Source organism: Cricetulus griseus, chromosome 4 (genome assembly GCF_003668045.3).
Source record: "Cricetulus griseus strain 17A/GY chromosome 4, alternate assembly CriGri-PICRH-1.0, whole genome shotgun sequence".
Classification (NCBI taxonomy): domain Eukaryota; kingdom Metazoa; phylum Chordata; class Mammalia; order Rodentia; family Cricetidae; genus Cricetulus; species Cricetulus griseus.
This window is the reverse complement of record NC_048597.1, coordinates 139,314,878-139,338,152: the sequence shown is the minus strand read 5'-3', so window position 1 is coordinate 139,338,152 and position 23,275 is coordinate 139,314,878. Positions and strand designations below refer to the sequence as shown.

General features: G+C 42.1%; 1 protein-coding gene across 1 annotated transcript in view; it reads left to right on the top strand.

Annotated features, from left to right (window-relative positions):
* LOC100751583 (beta-galactosidase-1-like protein 2) overlaps positions 1 to 23,275 on the top strand; it is a 43,456-nt gene that overhangs the window by 5,665 nt on the left and 14,516 nt on the right. Inside the window, exons 3-8 of the mRNA XM_035444202.1 lie at positions 6,658 to 6,719; positions 7,158 to 7,355; positions 8,860 to 8,928; positions 9,541 to 9,636; positions 11,571 to 11,679; positions 20,210 to 20,302. Of these exons, the coding sequence (XP_035300093.1) occupies positions 6,658 to 6,719; positions 7,158 to 7,355; positions 8,860 to 8,928; positions 9,541 to 9,636; positions 11,571 to 11,679; positions 20,210 to 20,302 (627 nt within the window). The remainder of the gene's footprint in view (positions 1 to 6,657; positions 6,720 to 7,157; positions 7,356 to 8,859; positions 8,929 to 9,540; positions 9,637 to 11,570; positions 11,680 to 20,209; positions 20,303 to 23,275) is intronic.

The following is a 23,275-nucleotide window of genomic DNA, read 5'->3' as shown; positions in this document are numbered from 1 at the left end:
TGATCAGCAAGCTTGGCTGCTCCTAGTGATGTCTATGCTGCATACACTCCTGGGGATCTCAGACCATCTATCTGGGTCAGACTGTGGTGAATAGATGCTTGAAGGAGGTGACTGTGTCTCTAATGAAGCTCCCTAGCCCCATTGAAAGCCTATTACTGATCAGTGTTTGCAGGATTCACAGAAGATCCTCAGGCATGGTGAGAGCACTCCAAAATCATTCTGATTTGCGTATATTGTTCAAGGAAGTGACAGGATCTGGTCTTTTCCCACCCCAGCATCCTACAAGATCTCCTTTGACAGTTGAAAATCTATTCATGGGCCCATTCAGAGTGAAAGAGGTGGTAACCTGTGATCTGCTCCTCTGCCCTTTTTTTTTTAATTTGAATTAGAAAGATTATTTTACATATCAATCCCAGTTCCCCCTCCCTCCCCTCCTCCCCAGAAATTTTTCTTTTTTTCTTTCTCTCCATTTTTATTTAAATTAGAAACAAAATTATTTTACTTGTCAATCCCAGTTCTGTCCCCCACCCCCAACTAACACCCTACCTATCCATACCCTTTCTGCTCTCCAGGGAGGGTGAGGCCTTCCACAGGGGGGTCTTCAGAGTCTGTCATATCCTTTGGGATAGGGCCTAGGCCCTCTCCCTGTGTGTCTAGGCTCAGGGAGTATCCCTCTATGTGAAATGGGCTCCCAAAGTCTAATCCTATGCTAGGGATAAGTACTGATATACTTTAAAAGGCCTCATAGATTTCAGAGGTCTCCTCACTGACACCCACATTCAGCCCCATGCTGGTTTACCAGCTACCAGTCTGGGGACCAAGAGCTCTCCCTTGTTCAGGTTAGCTGTTTCTGTGGGTTTCACCAGCCTGGTCTGGACCCCTTTGCTCATTACTTGTCCTTCTCTGCAACTGGATTCCAGTTCAGTTCAGTGATTAGTTGTGGGTGTCTGCTTCCACTTCCACCAGCTGCTGGGTGAAGGCTATAGGATGGCATATAAGTCAGTCATCAATCTTATTATTAGGAGAGGACAGTTAAGGTAGACGCTCCTCTATAGCTTAGATTGTTACTTGGTGTTAATCTTTGTAGATCTACAGACATTTCCCTAGAGCCTGATTTCTCTTTAAATCTATAATGGCTCCCTGTATTATGGTATCTCTTATCTTGCTCTCCTCTATTCTTCCCCCAACTCAAACTTCCTGCTCCTTCATGTCCTTCTCACCCCTTTTCTTCTCCCCTTCTCATTCTCCTAGCTCCCTCCCCTCTCCCCTCATGCTCCCAATTTGCTCAGGAGACCTTGTCCCTTTCCCCTTCTACAGGGGACCATGTATGTCTCTTTTAGAGTCCTCCTTGTTGCCTAGCTTCTCTGGCAGTGTGGATTGTAGGCTGGTAATCCTTTACTCTATGTGTAAAATCCACATATGAGTGAGTACATACCATGCTTGTCTTTTTATGACTGGGTTACCTTGCTCAGAATGGTTTCTTCTAGTTCCATCCACTTGCCTTCGAATTTCAAGATTTCTGCCCTTTTCTAATCACAGCCACACAGCAGCACATCTTATGTCCAGGAGCGTTCTGCCTGCTGGAACCTGCTCCATACTCTCTGTCCTCATGACCCACTTCAGTTATCAGTGGCAAAGTATCAGGAAGCTTCACCCTTCACCCTACTCTTTTATAAGGTACAGCCTAATGAGCCATCATCATGGGGCTTATTTCATGTTTCCACCTTACCCTGTTTCTGTGTCTATAACCTTCAATAGCTGCAGTGAATACTGTGGGTCATTTGGCACTAGTGGGATGCATTTAATGAGACCCCTACTAGGAATACACACACACACACACACACACACACACACACACACACACAACTCTTTCTTCTGGATGGAAGAATGGAAGAACAGAACATGACCTAGCAGAGCAGGCCTAAGGCTGCAGGACAGAGCCCTTCTGGCCAAATTGCTTCCTTAAAATAAAGTCAAGATACAAAAGCAACAGAGGTAGCGGTTCTAGAAGAAAGTGGTAATATAAATCTTCTAGCCTCAAAGAAGGCAGGTGCCTCCAGTTTCATCCAGGACAATGTGATCAGGATGGAACTGCTCCCTAAGGAAAACAACAAAACACACTGTGTTCCCCAGGGTTTGATTAGCTCCTTGGTAACAAGCCTAATTTAGGAGTAAAGCCCCTCTGACCTTTAAACTAGCCAGTCAGAACCACACAGTTGGCATTTCCTGTATTCTAATATTATTGAGTTAATTGTTCAGGAAATTATGGGGTTATTCTTAATATGATGATCATTAGTATTAATGATCATGATTAGTGTTAATAACTATTTGCAGAGAGTTTTGTCCTGGAGTTTGGTACACGAAGATCTCACTTGCGTCATCTCATTTTTCTCACAATGAATTCTCTGGAGAAACCCAACGTTCACCATCTTTGTTCTCTCACTAAATTCATCCCTTTTATTGAGGTATTGATGTTTGGTTTAGTAGGCTAGCAGAACATTTCCAGAAAAAAAAAAAAAAAACTTTGCAGAATTCAGAATTTGATAATAGTTAGCAGTTTGCTTGTTTGCAGTGTTGATTTCTATCTCTTGACAAACAGTGAGAATCTTTTTTTCTTTCTAAATCTAGAAAATGATAGGAAATAAGAAGATAAAGAGGAGTCAAGGATGACTCCAGGATCTGGTCCTGAACAACTGGAAGTTTGAATTTGTTGGTGGAGGAGAGGAAAGAAAGAGATACATCCAAGTATCGGTGGTGGTGGTGGTGGTGGGGCAATAAACCGATTTGCTTGCTATATATTGCAGTAAAGATATTAAGTCATTAGTTGGCTCATGGGAGTTTGGATTACAAGAAAATTTGGAATGGAACTGTATATTTATTTTCTGTGTTGTTGTTTTTAAATCTCAAAGCATTTTTTAATTTCTTTGTGATTTTTTTCTTTGACCCATTTGTTGGTTAAGAGTGTTGTTCAGTTTCTACATGTTTGTGAATTTTACAGTTTTACATCTCTTACTGATTTCTTGTTTCATTTCATGATAGGAAAGATGAGTGTGTATGTGGCAGGGGGCTGTATAAATATTAAAGGAGAAAGTACAGACGATATGGCACTCATCTTTAACTTTGGGAATCTGGTTAAAGTACAGGTTTTGGTTCAGTAGGTCTCAGATTTCTGCATTTCCAACAAGTTTCAGATGGAAATACTCTTCTGTTTATAGACCACACTCAGAGAAGTCAGCCTGCATTGGTCACTAACTGGGGCACAGATAAGAGCTTTGGTTATTTGCAAGAATGAGAGTCACTTAGTCTGCCTCCAGCTGGCCCTGTTCTTCTCTGTGCTTAGCAGAAGGAGGACTCTCTTCCACCTATAAACAGAAATTTATAGGTTCTCACTAAGGAAAGTCAGAAGTTAGAACGAACAATGTGAACTATTATGTATTATGAATATCTTTAAAATAATGAGATTGTGTGTATATGTATATTTTTATAACTAGACTGTCATTGTGTCCCCCTTTAAGACTTTTAAAGACAAAGAAAAGAATCTATCTTTCCAGTCATTACTCAGTAGCCTGGGAAGTCTAGCAGGTGTGTGTGTGTGTGTGTGTGTGTGTGTGTGTGTGTGTGTGTGTGTGTGTGTGTTGGGGAATAGGTGAGCAGACAAGTAAAGCAGAGCACATTCTTCAGAGGAAGTACTCTCAAACCAAGGGAGATGCACAAGTGAAAAACAGTCCAAGCTGTCTAGTGCCACAGCCTAAGAAAGGATCCTGCTGAGAAGAATTGCTGCCAGGAGGAGTGGGAACCCCGGTTTCATTTGAATGACCCGGGGCTCCTCAACTAGATTAGAGATTTCAGGGGTTTCTGGCAGGGGTCAGATCTTAACTGTTGTCAGTAGTGTGAGCAACACTGTCTCCACAGTAGCTACTTACCTGTTCCCCAAAGCAGCCATCCATGTGTAGAAGGTGGGTGTGGCAGTATGTCAGTCAAATTATTTATGAACAATGAAATGTGACTTTCATGTCATTCTTTTCATATTATTCTTTTGATTCTTTTCCAACTATTTACAAATATTAAAAACACTTTTATCTTGCAGGCCTTGCATAGAGAGACAGGTGGTAGGCAGGGTTTGGCCCTTGGCTGGAGTAAATTACATGCTGGCAGAGGGACTGGATTGGTGGGTAGGATCTCACTGTATAGATCCTTCAGTGCAAAAGTGTTGGCAGTGTAATCAGATGGCCTGACTCAAAGTTTAGCATCAAAAGTATTTTCTACTAAAGTAGGGGAATGGCAACCTTGGGATTATTTCATATTAATGTCACTAAATGCACTAAGACTATTCTTTGTGCCACTCACTTTCAAATGGTAAGACTCCTTCATTTCACTCCACAGGGTATTTTATTTTTACCTTAACTCTCTCAATGGCCTTTCTGAATGGTGGAGAAAGAAGTCAGCCCCATTCCACAGAAGAAACTCACCCATAGAACTGGAGTCATTAATTTAGGGTGATAGTATTCCCAGGGAACTCACATCTAGATCTTCCAAATGCTGTTTTTATTTTCATCATCCCCAAGAAGGTGGTCACGTCCTCATATGTCCAGCCATTTGCTGGGGCATGAGGCTTTTCTGCTGAAAGAGAGATTAGGTCATAGGTTATCTGGGATGGCTAAACAGAAGTGGAGTCCCAAATGTGTTTGTTTTGCTGCTGTGAGGACACGCTTCCAGCAGCTCAGGTTGACGGGGATCCACGGAGTTGGCAAACTAATTGCTCAACTTGACTTTTCTATCTGAGGTAGTAAAACTTAATTCTCTGGGACTGGTGATGGGAGTAAAATTACATTTAGGTTCTCTCTATCATCTTCTCATTTCTTTTTTTCTTTCTTTCTTTTTTTTTTTTTTTTTTTTTTTGGTTTTTTGAGACAGGGTTTCCCTGTAGCTTTGGAGGTTGTGCTGGAACTCACTCTGTAGACTCACAGAGATCCACCTACCTCTGCCTCCTGAGTGCTGGGATTAAAGGCGTGCGCCACCAACGCCCGGCTTAAAAGGTAATCTTATAAAAATCTGAAAATAATTATGAATCTAAACTTTTATATATGAAAAGCAATTAGTCAGCTCTACTTTCAATCCTCAGGGTACATACCCACTCATCAACAGTGTTTTATATCAGGAAGCTGAGGGCAGAAATGGGTACAAGGAATTAGTCATCACCTTTGATCACCAACCCTTCCTAGCAAGAAAGGCACATCAGCTAATAGTAATGAGGCTGTCTTTGTTCTTTTTTCTTGACCTCAGTGAGTCCTCACTCAACTATGTGCCTTTCTAAACTTTTAAATTGTTCCCTAAGATTTTCTACCTCAAAACCATTAACAAAAAACGAACATCTTAACCTAACCTTAAGTCATTATTTACAGTTTTGCTTTAGCTATAATGGACACCAAAACCCATGAACATATCTCCCAACATTAAGATTAAAAGAACTTGAATTAGTCTAGCTTCTGGGACATAATTGTTTTTCTTAATCATTAGCCTAAGTTTCTCATGAGAAACTCATAAGTCCTGGCTGTGTGACAGTTCCTTGTTCTTACTTTCTATCCTCTGCAGCCCCTGCTTTATCAGGGATTGGGGCAACACCATATCCTGCCTTTACCTATATTAATTTTCCCACTAAACTAGCCTCTATCACAGTCACTTAATTATTAAAACCTCTTAATCATCAAAATTCTATTTCAGCTGACACTATTGTATAAATCATTGCATCACTTAAACAGTACAGAGTAAAAGGAAATCATCTTCATGATAACCCAAAGGTAAAAATGCCCAGTAGAACAAGATATTTCAATGAGATAATCACACTACCTCAAAATCAGTGGGGATCCCCCTACACCTATTCATACAGTGCCAGATACCAGAGAAAAGTGTCAGCAGCAAACATGTAAAGGCACAGCAGTAGCAAGGAACATTCTGGAGCCTAAGCATGTGAGGCCTTGCCTATCCAAGATTCACCCATCAGTGCTCTGCTTGAGGTGGGCCAATCTCCTGAAGCTCATTGCCACCTGCTGCTCCTCTGACATGGCTACTGTCAGGTTTGGAAGCCGGGGGGGTGTGAGAAGCCAGAAGTAACAGATTAAAAGTAATTTTTATTGTCCATGAATGGTCCCAGAGAATTCCCAAGTAGACAGTGATGCCCATGCACTGTCTGCACTCTTAGTAAACTGCCTATTCTGGGGGCATCAGGGCTGTAGTTCTTGGTACTTGGGTGACAGTTTTATGCACAGGAGTCTACCTGGCAATATGTCCTCTTGTTGCAGGATCTATAATGAAAAAAGCTCAACTAGAAATTGCTTTTGCACCAAAGATTCATAGTCTTATTTTCTGTCTTCAGCCTTCCTAAACCAGTTCTTGTTGACTTTTTCTAGTGACCTTTAAGAGCCTAGATAAAGAGAGACTCCTAGTTGTATAAGCCATGGGGAACAAACAGGTTGAGGGCTCCTCTTGGGCAGCCAACCACTGGGACATCATCAGGAGCTTTTTCATGGAATGCAACTTCCCCATAGCCTTCCTGGGTGAGATCATGTCATTATGTGTTAACCCTGGGTTGATGCTAGATTATCATAAAAGAACTAATAACTTCATATCTGGTCAGTGAATGGATGCTATTTAACCAAGGTGCCTCTTTCTAGGTATCTGAACCCCAAGGTGGGCAGCTGTGACTATGAGGGACCTGTGAGGTACTGTTTTGGTAGATATTGCTTTAATGTCTAGTCTGATGGCTTAGAACAACTGCAATAGTAGGAGCCCGTGAGCTGCGTCTGTTCCTGTCTGGGACACTAGAGAACAATTCCCACGTAGCATGACCCTTCCTCATCCTCTCTCCTTTTAGACTACGTGTCTTCATGTTGAGTGTTGTGTCTGTCTTGTTCCTGGTTGCAGCATCAGCTTGTCCTTCCCCTGCAGTGGGGCCCAGCCCAGGAAGTAGTGCTGAAGAAAGTCACCTGCCAAGGTTTGGCTAAGTGGGAAGGTGGGAGCTTTGTCTTGCCACTCTGGGATCAGGTCAAAGAGAGAAAGCAGAAGACTTGTGAAGGAGAGAAGGATGCAATGTGTATCTGTGTACTGGTGTTCACTGCTGTGGATACTCTAAGGCTGCATGAGGATTTTTGCTTCTTCAGGTTGAACTGGAGCACTCTGCTTCCTCTATGGCTCCAACCTCGTCGCCTGGGACTTCGAACGAAAGGGCCAAACTTCATGTTGGAGGACTCCACCTTTCAGATTTTTGGAGGATCTGTACACTATTTCCGTGTACCCAAGGAATACTGGAGGGACCGCTTGCTCAAAATGAAAGCCTGTGGCTTGAATACACTTACCACGTAAGTGCTGCCTCCCCATCCCTGTACCAAGCCTGGCTGCCAAGTTGAGGCCCCTGGTGCTTGCCTTGCAGGAAGAAAGCTATGAAAGAAAGTCAGCCCAAGCTGCTTGCTTAGGTTTTCAAGTTCTATAGAACTCCCTACAGATGAGGTAGAGGAGATGCAACCAAGTGGTAGACAAATAGTAGTGGAAGGGGAGAGGAGGGAGGGAGGAATGGAGGGGGAGATGGGGGAAGGGGGAGAGAGAGAGAAGAGTTGAGCATTGATATGAGAGGTGGTTTGTTTATTCATTTTGTGACTTGAATAAATTAACTTACTTTTTCATAGTTCTAAGGCTAACCACTCATGGCCAAGCTGCACTCATAGCCAAGCTATCTACAAGCTTAGTTTTCTCCTGGAGCCTCCCTGCCTAGCAGAGAACTGCTATCTCCCTAGTATCCTCAAATGACCTTTCCATTGTATTTGTGCATTACTAGTGTCTTCTCTTTTGTTGTTGTTGTTATAAAGACACACTACAAGTGATTTTCTGTTTTTGATAAAGGTTCTCAACTGTGTAGCCCAGGTTGCCTTCAAACTCTCCATCCTCCTCAAATAGAGTTTTGAATACTGGGATTGCAGGTGTGCACCACTTGGTCCAGATTGTCAAGTAACTTTTTTTTCACAAGCAACTTCTGCTTCCCAGATTTTATAGGGTGATGGCCTGTCATCAGTTCAGCTCCTATTTTCTGGAAAGATCTTTGGATTGTGCTGACTGTTACATGACAGGCACAAGATGAAATGTAGGCTATGCAAGTTATCTAAAAAGTAGATTTAGAGGCTGGAGGAAGTGGCTGAGTGACCTGAGTTTGGTTCTCAGCATTCATGTCAGGCGCCTCACAACCTGCTTGTCACTCCAGCTCCAGCGGCACCTTTGGTCTCTGTGGGAACCTGCACTCACGTGCACACACCCCACTCTCCAGACATACATACATGGGCATAATTAAAAATAATAATACATAAAAATGGGCCCAGTTAATAATCTTGAACTCTTCATGTCTTTGTTTTCAAAGTTGCTACCATTTATTTGGTGCTGTCTCTATGAAATAAAGAGGATTATCAGGTTGAAATGCTCCATTATCAGGCATAAAAGATGTGATTACAAATGAAGGAAGTGGACTTCCAGGAATGGTTTGTGAAGTAGTTTTGAAGACAGTCACAGAAAGGACAACCACAGCACTGTTGAAAGTAACATGTATGGCCTCTTAGAGGATTCCTAAAGGTCGTGAAAATACCGGTGTGTGCTAACCTGGCGTCATAGCCTGGCCTTTTACCCTGTGGAGCTCATATGTCATCTAAGTCTAGTTGGCATTCTGTCTTCCTAAGGAGAAGTGATATTCTTCCTAGGACTTGTCTTGAGTTCTCTATGGTTCCCGAGGTTTGAAGTTACTGAAAAGCATCTCTAAAGAGATGCCATCATAATGGGTGTTAGAGATGGAAATGTTTATGTGAATTATCTTGTCCTTTACAGCTATGTGCCGTGGAACCTCCATGAGCCAGAAAGAGGCAAATTCGACTTCTCTGGGAACCTGGACCTGGAGTATGTGGTCTTGGTGCTTCTGTACCTGGTCTGGGGTTGGAAGTTACTTGGGGTTGATGAAGAGCACTTAGGATGTCATGCCTAGGCTCTGCTTTGAGAAACTGAGGACTGAGTCTGGAGCCTTGTTCTTAACATGCTTAGAAAGATTCTGAACTTAGGGCCTAGTGCTCCCCACTTGTGACTTGTTACCCAGGGAACTCAACCTATAGGCTCCAATTCTTCTTTTTACTACAGTCCAGTGGGCCAAGATCCCCAATCCCACTAGACTCTGTGTTGGGATCCGTATGCATGGGGCTGCTTCTGGGTTAACAAGGCTGCTGTTGGGGACAAAGTCCTGTACCCTGTTTGATTGATCCCAGTGGGTCTGTGTGGATGGTCCCAATGCAAGGAACCATTGCATACCCAGCTCCCAGGGCTTCTGGGCTCCCATCTGGTGCAGGAATACCCTGCTGTGTTGAGCTGCAGCCAAGCCTTCCTTACTCCATGTTCCCTGGTTGAGAGAGAAGGGGCAGGGAAGGAACAGGAGAGGGTTGTTGCCCTACTTGCTTGTGGCTCCTTCCATATCTAGCCATTATTTTGGATCCTCAGGGCTGAGTTTCTTTTTGTCCCTAGGGCCTTTATCCAGCTGGCTGCGAAGATTGGGCTGTGGGTGATTCTGCGACCAGGGCCCTACATCTGCAGTGAGATTGACCTCGGAGGCTTGCCCAGGTGAGAAAGGGCAGTATGGGGCTCTGGAGTAGCAAGAGGGGTCTGGATGCCAATTCATGAGGCTTATAGGTGTTGGCTTAGTTTTGTTTTTAAGGTAGTTTTCATTCTGTGCAGCATTTCCTTTCTGGAACAGGTGTCACTGACAGGGGCTATTTGAAAGAATGCTGCAGTTACTGCCCTTGTTGGGTACCCTTGGGTTTTGCCACATGTCAGGTGGCAACAGTGGACCACTTATCTATTTGGAGGCATTTCATTCTTCTGGTCATTCTGGAGTGGCACCCAGGCAGGTTATTTATCTCATCTTGCCCTTACTGCAAAATGAGGCAAACCAAACCTGCCCTATCTGTTTCTTAGAGATATTACTGTCGATTTATTAAAACCCAAGTATTGTGGTAGGATAGAAGAGTTGGTGTTGTGGTTTCTGTCCTCAATTCTCCTGGGTCTGTTCTTCTAAGTGCAGTTCCCACTAAGGTCAGTGTGCTATGCTCTGGGAGTGGTGTCTGGTGGGGATGGGACCACATCCATTCCTCTTCTATCTTAACTGGTGTTATCATCTCTGGCCTTACAGCTTCAACCACAGGTGGCTAGCCACAGCCTCCACCCACTTGTACTGTCCCCAGAGGAAAGAAAGCTGAACCTCTTTGTTCAGGGGGGGATGAGGAACTCTTTCCTCACAACACAAACGCTATTCCCAGACCTTATCTGCTGTTTCTAGCATCGGGCACAGCTTGTCTCCTCTCCAGCAGCCAGCATCAGTCTGATCTGGCACAGTGTCCCAGACAGAGCTGTAAACAGGGGCAGAGCTGCTTGCCCCCTCTTTGCGGATTAGGCACCTGTGCCACCGTCAGCATTTTCCTCGGGCTCAGCTGGAGCTGGGCATGGGAGGACAGCAGGGTTTAACAGTCTTAAATTAGAAGCAGTGGGGACTCTCATTCTTAGAGGCACCCTCCCTTGCTGGGGTTGGGGGCTTCTGTCTAATCATAAGGGTTTTCCAGGAGGATAGAGTGTCAGTGCTGTGAGAAACTAGGCCTGTTTGACAGATTGGGACATGCAGGTCAGGCTCGAGGAGATGCTCCCACCAGTGTTTCATTACCAACTGACATTTCCTGATGACATTTCTGTCCCTTTCCAGAGATTCTGAGTTAGGGGAAGGGAGAACTCAGAGTCTTGTGTTAGAAAATGTGTTAGTCAGGACTTCATTTGAATGGGAAGTATTTTGACTTCAGCCTTGGAACTAGCCCCTGGTGTTGAGGTTCTGTTGGAATATGTGGCCACAACAGATCAAGGGAAGATGTCCTCTTGGCTCCCTGCTGCTGCCCTGGTGGCACACTGCAGGGTTCAGGCTCATGAGTCCCTCAGTCAGCATACAGTCACAACTCAGTCAGGTTGGTTTCTCTGAGGCATTTTAGAAGGATGAATCCAGGCCTCTGTAGTCCCAGTGATTTGTAACCCTCTTGGCATTGCCTTTGTCCCCTGCCTTGGGACAAAGTCTTACTACATAGACCAGCAAGCTCACTATTTAACTCAGGATAGTTTAAAGCTGGTGATTCCCCTGCTTCAGCTGAGTGGTGGGATTCCAGGAGTGCTCTACTGTGCCTGTTTTCGTTCTCTGGTGTAAAAACTTGAAAACTAGGCCTTGCTTTTTTCATTCCAGTGGACAGTGAACATTCCTGTAGCCACACAATTGAAGTCTAACTTCCCAAGGCATTGGATGTGTAGGCTGGCACAGTGGTGTGCTTGCCTCTGGCCTGTGTGGATAGCTTCCTGACTTCCTAACTAATTGGAGGTGGTGAGGTGGTGATTAACCCTGGCCTGATCTGTTCTCCAGACAGTCTTGAGCTGTTTGCAGCTGCTTCCTTTGTCCTGCTCATCAACCTGCCTGAGGGAAACCCATGGACTCTGGCACTAATACTCCTTTTCTTTCCTTCTCCAAGCTGGCTCCTCCAAGACCCCAACATGAAGCTGAGAACAACTTACTATGGCTTCACTAAAGCAGTGGACCTTTACTTTGACCACCTGATGTCCAGGGTGGTGCCACTCCAGGTACAAGAAAAAAGGCTTTTTGATCCTTTCCTGCCTGGCTTCTGAGTAGTAGTCAATCCTTGGTAACCCCTCAGAAGTGAGTCCTGAAGTTCTTCTCAACACAATGATGCAGTCTACACCACTGCGTGAGACCTGGAGGGACTTCAATACTTATCTTTTCAGAGTGTGCATCCTAGTGTGGTCTCAGCCAGTGCTGAAATGGCAGATGGACATGAGGACCCACATTAGTCTGTGCAGCCAGAGCTACAGCTGGGCTTGAGTAGTTAGAATGCCTTAGGAATGGAAGCATGCATCTATCAGAGTCCCAACCACACAGTGCCCCACAGCACAGCACACATGGATAGGCCCAGGATAGGATGGGAGAGTGTTGCCTAAGTATAAAGTTCTAACTGATGTCTTTTTAAAGTACCGCCCTATGCTATCAAAAGGTGCCATACAATTCACACCGACTGTTCAAAACAAATATACTAAAATAAAACTTAGGGAGAAAGCTTCTTAATATTTTATGTAACAATTACAAGCAATAACAAACAGGAATGGGATTAATTAACCCAGTTGCTATGTAAAACCGAAAAGAATGATATCTGGAAATTAGTACAGCAATAAAAAACTGGTGTGCTGACAAAAAAAAAAATCACTGTTGGGTTAATGATTTGGAACGTTCATAGCAACGTAAGTCAAAATGAACAGCTGGATGAAGGTGGATATTGAAGAGGGTTTGAAAGCCAGATAAGCAAGGGAAAACTTTCATAAAAGTATACCATAATATCACTTGAGCCACATTTATATTTACAAACTATGGCCTATTTATAGAAAAGCTTCATTGTAAATCAGATGTAACCAAGTGCCTTTTTATTTCTTAAACCAGACTTTGTTAAATATGAAAGGATCAGGAAGCCTGGAAGTTTGAGGTTTTCCCAGGGAGCATGGCATTCCTGAGATGGTCCAGTACATTTTATGGTGGGAGTAGCAGGGAAAGTTGTTCTGGGAATGCATTCTGAGGCATGGGGATAGTATAAACAAGCTTGTTCATGGATACAGCACAATTATTTCACTTTCTCTTTTATTGTGTAAAATGTGTGTGACAAAAGCTGACCATTTCAGGTATATAATTAATTATCACTAAATATATAATAATCTTCCTTATTAGAGGCGATATATTCTAAGACCCTTAATTGGTGCCTGAGACCACAGATAGGAGTAAACTCTACATATATGACAGCTTCCTATTTAAGAGCACTTACAATGAAGTTAAATGGATCAGTCACAGTAAGACATTAAGGATAATAACAACAACATAAAATAGAACAATTATAGCAATACACTGTAATAAAGTCACCAGAATTTGTAATCTTATACTTTACAGACATTTTAAAGTACAACCAGGGCTACTTGAACCTGAGCAGTGAGGTCCTGCAATTCATCTGAAATTGAGGTGACCACTAAGTGACTGATAGACAGTTTTACAGCATGGACACCCTGCACAAAGTGATGACTTACAGTCAGGCTGAACATGATAGAATGGTGTCAGCTTTCATCAGATTACCCCTCCCACTGAATTTATGGACAGCATAAAATTTACAAATTGTTTATATGGAATTTTTCATTTCATATTTTCTTGCTGTCATTTGTCATGGGTAGTTGAAACCTGCAATACAAGCGCACTACTGTATGATGGCTTAAAAATAGCAGCTAAGGGGAAACTAGTCTGTGACAGAAACAACAGCTAGGGGGGACTGTTATTTGATGGCTGAAAACAACAGCTAAGGGGAACTGTGACAGTTTAAACATACCAGGAAAGCTGGAAAAGTTCTGAGAGCTTTAGTGAGGTTCAATCTGTCAGTCAGTCAGTCAGTCAGTCAACCAACCACCAATCAATCTCTCCCCCTCTGTCTTCTCCCTCCCACCTAGGATGGCACACCTATATAGGTAAGCATTCCCTCCCTAAACTAAATGGTATTTTCATAAGAACATTAATCCACTTGTGAGGGCTCCATTCTCACCATCTAATCACTTTTCAGAGGTTCTGTCTCTTAATACCATTTCAGGTTATGATTTCAACATACGGATTTTGGGACAATTCAAACTTTTACCTTTGTAGCTCAGGAAAATGTGGAAACACTGGAATTGAGAAGTGATACAGAACCACTGTACAAACTCTAAGAACACCCCAAATCACCTAGGAGGGAAATGTGAGCTTCAGGAGAGAGCAGGTATAGTGCAAGAATAGGAATTTTATCAGCTACTAAAAATGGGAAAGATGAAGGATATGAGGAAGGTATCTTAATATAATAAAGGCATGTAACGCAAACACATGGTCAACATTATCCTAAACAGAGAGAAACTCAAAGAATCTCCATCAAAATCAGGAGGAAGACAAGGATGTCCACTCTTTACATACCAACTCAGCATAGTACTTTATATCTTAGCTAGAGCAATAAGACAATTGAAGGAGATCAGGGGATACAAGTAGGAAAGGAATTAGTCAAGGTATTCATAATTTCAGACAACATGATTATCTATATAAAAGACCCTAAGAATTCTACCAGGAAACTTTTACAGCTGGGTACAAAATTAATACAAAATAAGTAGCTTTCCTATATATAAAAAGAAAATATACTGAGAAAGACATCAAAGAAACAGTGTCTTTCAAAATAGCATTAAGTTTTATGCAATAAATCTTTTAAGACATTGAAGAAATAAATTGGAGAAGATATTTGAAGATGGAAAAATCTTCTGTGCTTATGATTGTCAGGATTAATATGTAAAAATGGTCATCCTACCAAAAGCAATCTACAGATCAGTACAATCTCCATCAAAATTCCAACACAATTGTTTACTGAAAAAAATCTTAAACTTCATATGGAAACACAAAAAAACATCCAGGGTAGCTAAAACAGCCCTGAATAATAAATGTTGGAAGTATCACTATCCCAGATTTCAAGTTGTATTACAGAGCTATACTAATAAAAACAGTATGATGCTGGCATTAAAACAGACATGTTGATCAATGGAATAGAGTTGAAGATCCAGACATAATTCTATATACCTATGGATGCCTGCTTTTTGGCAAAGAATCAAAAGAAAATACACACTGGAGAAAAGATAGCATCTTTAACAATGGTGCTGGTCAAACTAGATGACTGCCCATAGAAGAATGCAAATAGATCCATATCATCCTACACAAAACTCAACTCCAAATGGATGAGAGACCAAAATATAAAGCCTGATACCCTGAATATGATAGAAGAGAATGTAGAGCATTCACTTGAACTCATTGTCACAGGAAAGGACTTTCCTAATGGGACCCGTAGCATAGGAGTCCCATAAGACCAACAATTAACGAATTGGATTTCATGAAGCTCAAAGGCTTCTGTACAGCAAAGGACGTCATCATTTGACCAAAGCAGTAGCCTACAGACTGGGGAAAATGTCTTTATCAATTATATAGCTGACAGAGGTGACTCCACACACAAAAGGACTGATGTCCATAGGACCTCAGAAACTGGCAGCATGCACATTACCTCCACAAGTTCAAGTCAGACAGAATCCCAGCATGGAGAGGGGAAATGGACACAGAGTTCACATCTAACCAAGAAGCTATTTGGGATTGTCAGGACAGGGAAAATCAGTTTTTTCCAATGACACTGGGTATATCAACCACACCCCAGGGTGGGTACCATCTTGGGGATAGTTGGATAACACAAAATGCACTTCTTTGTTTTACTTTGATATTTTTTGTTTTTGTTTTAATTTTTTTAAATTTAATTTTATTAACATTTTTTTCATTTATTTTACATACTGACCAGTTTCCCCTCTGTCCCCTCCCCCACTCCCATCTGCCCCTACCCAATCCACTCCTCCTGTCTCCATTCAGAAGGGCCAGGCCTCCCATGGGCTTGAACAAAGCCTGACACATCAAGTTGAGGTAGGACTGAGCTCCTCCCCCTGCATAAAGGCTGAGGGAGGTAATCCAGCTTGGGGAATAAATTCCCAAAAGCCATCTAAGTGCCAGGGAAAGGTCCTGATCTCACTGCTAGGAGCCTTACAAACAGACCAAGCCACACAACTGTCACACACATGCAGAGGCCCTCATGGAGTGAAAGAGAAAGAACACGGAGTTGGGTGGGTAGGAGTGGGGAAGAGCTGGGAAGAGTTAGGGGAGGGGAAAGAATGTGATCAAAATATATTTTATGAGGAAAATTTAAAAAGCTAATAATTATCAAAAATCATGTCCACAGATAATTTGTCATGCCACTATTGCATGGCTTTGATAACTGGCTTTGTAGTAAGTTTTGAAGTCAGAAGTGTAAGGTTTATATTATTACCTTTGTATATTGTTTGGCTCTTAGATGTCCATTGGAGTTCAGATGAATTTTGGAATGTCTTTTTCTATTTCAGCAAAAACTCTGGGGTTGTGATAGGGATTGTATTGCACCTGCAAATCTCTCTGGACAGCACTGATTTAGCAGCAGTGGTTCTTCTAACCCATGGACCGAGAATTTATTTCTACTTTTAGCATCAACTTGTAGTATTTTACTACCTTAGCTGAATTTATGCTTATTTTATTCTTTTTGATGCTATTTGGGAATATAACTGATTTTATTTTTGTTAATTTTGTGTTATGTAAGCTCTCTGATTTGGTTCATAAACTGTAGGGGACTGTTGTGTATCTGTTGTTGGTTATTTTCTATGTTTAAGTTCATGTGTATTCAATAGCCATGATTTAGTGGTTATCATCTGTGCACATTTCCTCTTGTCTAATTGCTTTAGCCAGGATTGGATCTGTGCTGAGCAGAGTCAGTGAAGGACTGTGTCTTAGTCTGCATCCAGAGGAAAGGGTCCTTCCTTTCACCATTGAGTATGTGCTGGCCATGGGCTTCTCATGTGTGGGCTTATTATGTTGAGGTAGTTTTCCTATGTGCCTAGTGTGTTGAAATTTTTTATTCTTCAGGTCTATTGAATTCTGTCAATTGCTTTTTCTATATAAAATAGAAATTGTGTGAAAGTTTCCTTAATTTTAAGAATATACTTTACATTGGTTTTTGTATATTGACTCATCTTTACATTCCAGAATTTAAACCCATTTGTTCTTGACATGTAATCCTTCAGAATCAAGGATTAGTTTGTAGTGTGTTTTGTTTGTTTTTGGACAGTGTCTCTTACGTTGTAGCCCTGGCTCACCTGGAACTCACTATGCAGACCAGTCTGGCCTTAAACTCATAAAGATCTGCCTGCTTCTACCTCCTGGGTGCTGGTGGCTAGGTCTTATGTTCATCTGTTTATAGTGTTCTCTGACTTAGTAGTGATGGCCCCATGGAATAATGTAGGAAGTATTTCTGAACTTCAATTAGTGTTAATTCTTCTTTCAATATTAATAGACACCAAGTATAATCTTAACTAATTAGGGAGACAGAAACAGGGATACTGAGAGTTCAAGGATACCTTGTGCTACAGAATATGTTGAAGATCAGTTTGGACTATAGCTAGGTCCAGGGAAGCTGGGATACACAGTCAGACCCATAAAAAAAACAAAAAATCAAAATAAAACTCATCAGTGATGCCTATGGCCCTGGTCTTTTCTTGATTGGTTCTTGATTACTGATCCAGACTCCTTACCAGTGTACAGGTTTGTTTACATTTTCTTTTTCTTCATGATTTAGTATATTTGTAGGAATTATATATTTCTGGGAATTTATGTATTTCATCTAGGTTATTCAATTTGTGTATTTGTATATAGTTGTTTAAATTTCTCTTTAAAAACTTGCATTCCCCACTTCAACTTCTTCTGGACCTCCCCCACAACCCATGGCATTTCCCTTTTTCAATCTTGTCACCCCCTCTCCATCTCCTCTCTTCCTTCTCCTCCTGGTTTTTTTTTTTTTAATAACACAGTGAGTTCAATTAGTACTGCCCATATATGGGTTTCAGGACATCCATTAGTGCATGAACAACCAACTGGGGTGGGGGGCACTGTCCACCTGAAGAATACTGATTCTCCCTCCTCTAACAGATAGCAACTGCGCCTTCCCTATTTATCGTCCTGCCTTCTGTTTGGGGATTTTTCTGAGCCATAGGAGAAAGGGTTGTGATGAAGACAAAGGAAAGTTGAAGGAGTTGATTCCATCACACTTAATGTGCAATTAATTCTTCGAATTGAAATGGAGGATGTTAGACAGTAACCTAAAGCTATATAAAACAGTGTTCTCCAGAAAAGATAAACATGTGATACAAACAAACAATGCTGTACCCTGAAATAGCTCAACACATATTGTTCTGTTTTCTTTCAGTGAGTTGCACATACTATAATACTGTCTTTTGACCTGCAAGTTTTTTCTGGGGTCTAGCTGGAAGTTTCACTGACAGTTTTATGTAAAGTGATATGTCATTTTTCTCCATATACATCTCTCTCTCTTACATTTTAAACCATTTGATTTCATAAAACATCACTATGTGGCTCTCTGTAATATCGTAGTGGGAATTTCTGAGATTTTGGTGTGTGTGTGTGTGTGTGTGTGTGTGTGTGTGTGTGTGTGTGTGTGTGTGTATCTCCATGTCTTTCTCCAAATTTGAGGGATTTTCAACTATTCTTTCTCCCTCTGCTGGTATTCCCTTCCATTTTTTTTTTTTTTTGTTTTTAGTTTTGACAAGGTCTTGCTGTATAGCCCAGACTATCCTCAAAATCACTATATACACAGGCTTGTCTTGGACTCACAATCCCTCTCCTCAGCCTTCCAAGTGCTGACTTGACAGATGTATGGCAATATGCCTGGTCAGCCATTATTTCTCCAAGTTTACTTTGTATGTATTTTCTTCTTAATTTAACTTTTTATTCTTTGAGAATTTTATACATGAGTATTATATTTTCACCGTTTCTATCCTGTCTCTCTCCCCCTCCAACTCTTGGCATGTCCCTCCCACTTGAATTATTGACCTCTTCAGACATACATAATACATACATACATACATACATACATACATACATACATACATACATGTACCTTCAGAGTTCATTTAGTGTTCCCTGTGTATCTATGTATTTAGTGGTGACTACTTGGGATTGGATAGATGATTCATTGGGTAGAAGGGTCTTATCTCTAGAGAAGACTGACTCTCCCTCTCTCAATTAGCATTAATGCCTGTAGCTCTTCATCTAGGGGTAGGGCATCTTCTCCTTTTCCTTCTCCCCTTCCTCTGCCTCCTCCATTTCAAAGAATAAGTATATTGGCCTGATTAATGGTGTTCCCTAAGTTTATTAGGGTCTATTAACATTTTTTTCATTTCATTTTTCTTTTCTTTCCCTTAAGGTAGACAACTTTAAATAATCATTTTCAAGTTCATTTATTGTCTATTTTGTCTAGTAAATCTGTTGTGTGTATGTGTACACATTTTAGATTTTTCTGAAGAATTTTCCACTTATTCTTTTACAGTTTCATATATGAAATATATAGCACACATATGTATATGTTCTTTGATCAAAGTCCTCCTATTATCCTCTCTTATCCATTTTTCCATTCCATCAAATCAAGCCCCACCCTTTCCCTTCTTTTTTGCTTTGTGATTGTGAGGATCAAACCTAGGGGCTAGCCCAGGCTAGCAAAGTGTTCTTCCACTGGATTTTGTTCCTTACACCCATGTTTCCTTATTTGTATGTCTCAAGGCTTTTGGTTCAATATTAAGCATTAAAAAAAATTATCTTTCCCTGTATCTGCAGATGGTCAGGGAAGACCTTCACTAATTCATGGTGGTTGGAACTTAGAAAATCATTCCAGGATGAATATATACAATACCTTATAGTTTCTGGACATATACTCATGCCTTCCATCTTCCACCCAAACCCTAATTTCCTTTACAAGCCACCATGTCCCAAAAAGTTTTACTCCAGTTTCTTCTTAGGTGTGTGCCATATTCTTTGGCCAACAATTCCATTGCTCTAGTCAGTCACATGTTTATAGTCTTCTATAACTTCTCTGTCAACATGCTGCAGCATCTACCACTGCCTTCTTCAGCTTCCAGCCTGGGTCCAAACTGGGCTGATACTTCCTGTCTGAGAACCAAGTCATCCGAGATAGAAGCCATTCTACTAGACAGATCAGAATACTGCAAATGCTTTTCATTTTGTACTTCCATCCTGGGAGTGGGAAATGGGAGTTTGAGATCTTTTCTCTTAACCATGCCATTCTATACATAAGAGGCTTGGGGCCAAGGGGAGCACAAATGTGACAGATTTTTCTACTATCACATGCAGTGACTTCTTGATTGGTGATTAGGACACTTGTTTGCTTAGGTCTTTGACTGGTTTCCTGAACTGCTCTGGCTAGTCTGTGGTTGAATGATGTTTCCTCCTGAAGACATGGTCTGATGCTCCTTGCTTTGATGTCTGATGATGTCATTCTCAACCACACACAAAGCCTACTAAGATTCTTGTTCTTGGTATAATGTGCTACTGGTAATTTGTGATGGATTTAAGTTTAGATACTATGGTTCCCATGACACATATAGCTTCTAATTGCTTATCTCTTTCCCCTAGTATAAGCATGGGGGACCCATCATTGCTGTGCAAGTGGAGAATGAATATGGTTCCTATTACAAAGACCATGCATACATGCCTTACATCAAGAAGGTAAGAGTCGCTTAATTCATTTCTTTCCGTCTTTTCCTCTGAAATAGATCACAGACTGTGATATGTTACCCTAATAGTTTTCTGAAATTAATATACCATGCCTCCCAACACCACCTTATTCATTAGTGAAATATTCTCCAGGGTTCATCTCTACAGAGTTATCATTTACCTACCCTTTATCATTTGAGCTTGGTTTGATATGTTTAGTGCTCATCTAGTATCACAGGGGCTAAGAATAAAGGGATTGCTTTAATTAAGTGGAGGTGAAGCATGCTTTGTGGATTGTCTCCCTGATTCTAGCATGAAGTCAGATAGGTGGCTGTACATAGATTTTACTAAGGAAATGTAAACAAAGTCCCTGATAACTAAATACCACATTCGTCATAAGGATTTCTGGGATGGTGCTCAGTGAGGGGACAGTTGAGAACTGCCGATTCACATGGCACGACAGAGAAGGGTGGCAGGGGTGACAGCAAAGAGAGGCCTGACAATTGGCTCTGGTTTCTTTCTTGGTAGCTGAGGCTTTGAACAGATGCCTTGGGTTTTTTAAGTTTCCTCCTATCTTCTACAAAGTGGGGCAAAAAAGAATGCCTGCCTCTTTTGTCTTATGTGAAATCAGGTGGCAAGGTACAATTCTAGGTATACAGTAAGCTGTCCATAAGTGGCTTTGATAGAGTCATTGGCAGCATTTCTTTCTTTCTTTTTTTCCTTTTTAAAATTTGAGTTAGAAACAAGATTGTTTTACATGTCAATCCCAGTTCCCTCTCCCTTCCCACCTCCCTCACTCCCCCCAACTAAAACCCTACCTATCACATATCCTTTCTGCTCCCCAGGGAGGGTGAGGCTTTCCATAGAGGGCCATTAGAGTCTATCATATCCTTTGGGATAGGGCCTAGGCCCACCCTGTATGTCTTGGCTCAGGGAGTATCCCTCTATGTGGAATGGGCTCCCAAAGTCCACACCTATGCTAGGGATAAGTACTGATCTATAACAGAAGGCCCCATAGATTTCTGAGGTCTCCTCACTGACACCCATGTTCCTGGGGTCTGAATCAATCCCATGCTGGCTTCCCAGTTATCAGTCTGGGGACCAAGAGCTCCTGGTTGTTCAGGTCAGTTGTTTCTGTGGGTTTCACCAGCCTGGTCTTGACCCCTTTGCTCATAACTGGTCCTTCTCTGCAACTGGATTCCAGTTCAGTTCAGTGATTAGTTGTGGGTGTCCATTGGCAGCATTTCTTTCAGTGCACTCTAGAGGCTGGCCATGGTATGAGCTAAGGAAATCAGAAATAGGCTCTCTGTCTCTGTCTGACTAAAGGTTGATGACTTTGTCTCACATGGTTTGGGCAGTGTCTCTACTGCTGTCACTCCCAGTTTAATTTTCCATCTAGAAATTCCTTTTGTTCCTAAAGCCTGGAGACTGAAGCTCAAGTGCTCCAATTTCTAGTCCCTGACTTTGTGCCCCTTCCTTCTTACTTGAGGAGAGCTCTTAGTAGGATATATGCTGTCCGGGAAGGGTGGTATTTGGAAAGGAGCAAGGTGCGTGCTTATCTACATCTAGCAAGAGAGCACATATCTAACTTCCTTGTCTTGGGTTACCTAGGAAAAAGCCTGTTCTGAGCACAGACTCCAGAATTTCTCTTGCTACAGTCCTCCATCGCACTCCCTGGAGCACTGGGACATCTCCAGCAGTTGTTTACCAGTGATGCAGCTGAAGAGGGGAGCTCTGTGGAGCATCAGGAGTAGACAATAGCTCCTTAGGGGACCTTGTTTGCACAGCCGTGCTTCCCTGGTGCCCGAGCTCTGCCTGCTTGAGGCTCTTGGGAGGATCTCCCCTGAACTATGTACAGCTTCTCTGGGGCTGTGGGCAAGATGTATATCTCACTGGCATTGAATGAACTTGGCCAAGACCCCATCAACTTTATGAGCCCGACTTTCATTGTGTGCAAAATGGGCACACAAAGGGCTTCTGTAAGAGCACGTGAGCTCTGTGCTTGGCAAGTGACTAATACTTAGGAAATTGTAATTGGCCTTTAAAAGTCAAAGTCAAAAAATGCCTGTAAAATTTAAGGGTATAGAAAATGAAGTGTTCTGAGTCAGTGAGTAACTAGTTGGGGAGTTGAAGGAGGTCGGTCCAGGGCTTTTAGTAGACATTTCACTAATATTCCTTATGGGTTAAGTGCTCCAGCTCCTGTCATCCCTACGAGTTGCTGCTCTGTCTTTACAGCAATGGGATCTGCCATTAGGGTTAGATTTTACTCCTCTGTTTCCAGAAGAATTCAGTTGAAATATACTTTTGTTTTTTAAAATCATCGTTGTAGGACTGTTTGAGTCCAAAGTTCCAGAGTGGAACCTGTGTGGGTGGACATATTCTGAGTTCAGCCCCACCTCTCACATGACCGCTGTAACTGATCCTAACTTCATTCAGCCTCTCTGATGCTGTTCAGATGTTGGCTATGGAGAGTGAAGGAGTCAAAGTGCTTAGCATCATGGCTAATATTCTGATGTTATCAGTTATCCTGAGTGGCAGCAATCCTATTGCTCCCCAATTACTGGTTTCATTTATGCCCTCCAAGGATTGCTTCCAGTTCTGCTGAGCATGGACAATACTCCATGGGCATGCCATTGACCAAGGTCACACTGGCTCAGAGTGGGGAAGAGACAGGCTTCTTGTTCATGATGTGGATGAAGGGCAACATATACTGTTTTGCCCACTGGCGACCTGACCCTCTCACTGGAACTCCTCAGGCTCCATGCAATGTCACCATGTGAAAGCATGGTATCTAGCCCCACTGAGCTAGCCTCTGAGTAAGCTTGTATGTGTCCCAAACTGATAAGACCTTTTAGAGCAGCCAAGGCCTGCCAGAGCTCAACATCCCTGTCCTTTACCACACCTGGAAACCAAACACTTATTGGAACTTTGCTGAATACTGTAGGCATAGACAAAATGCAGAGAAGCACTTTTGCTAGATTTGAT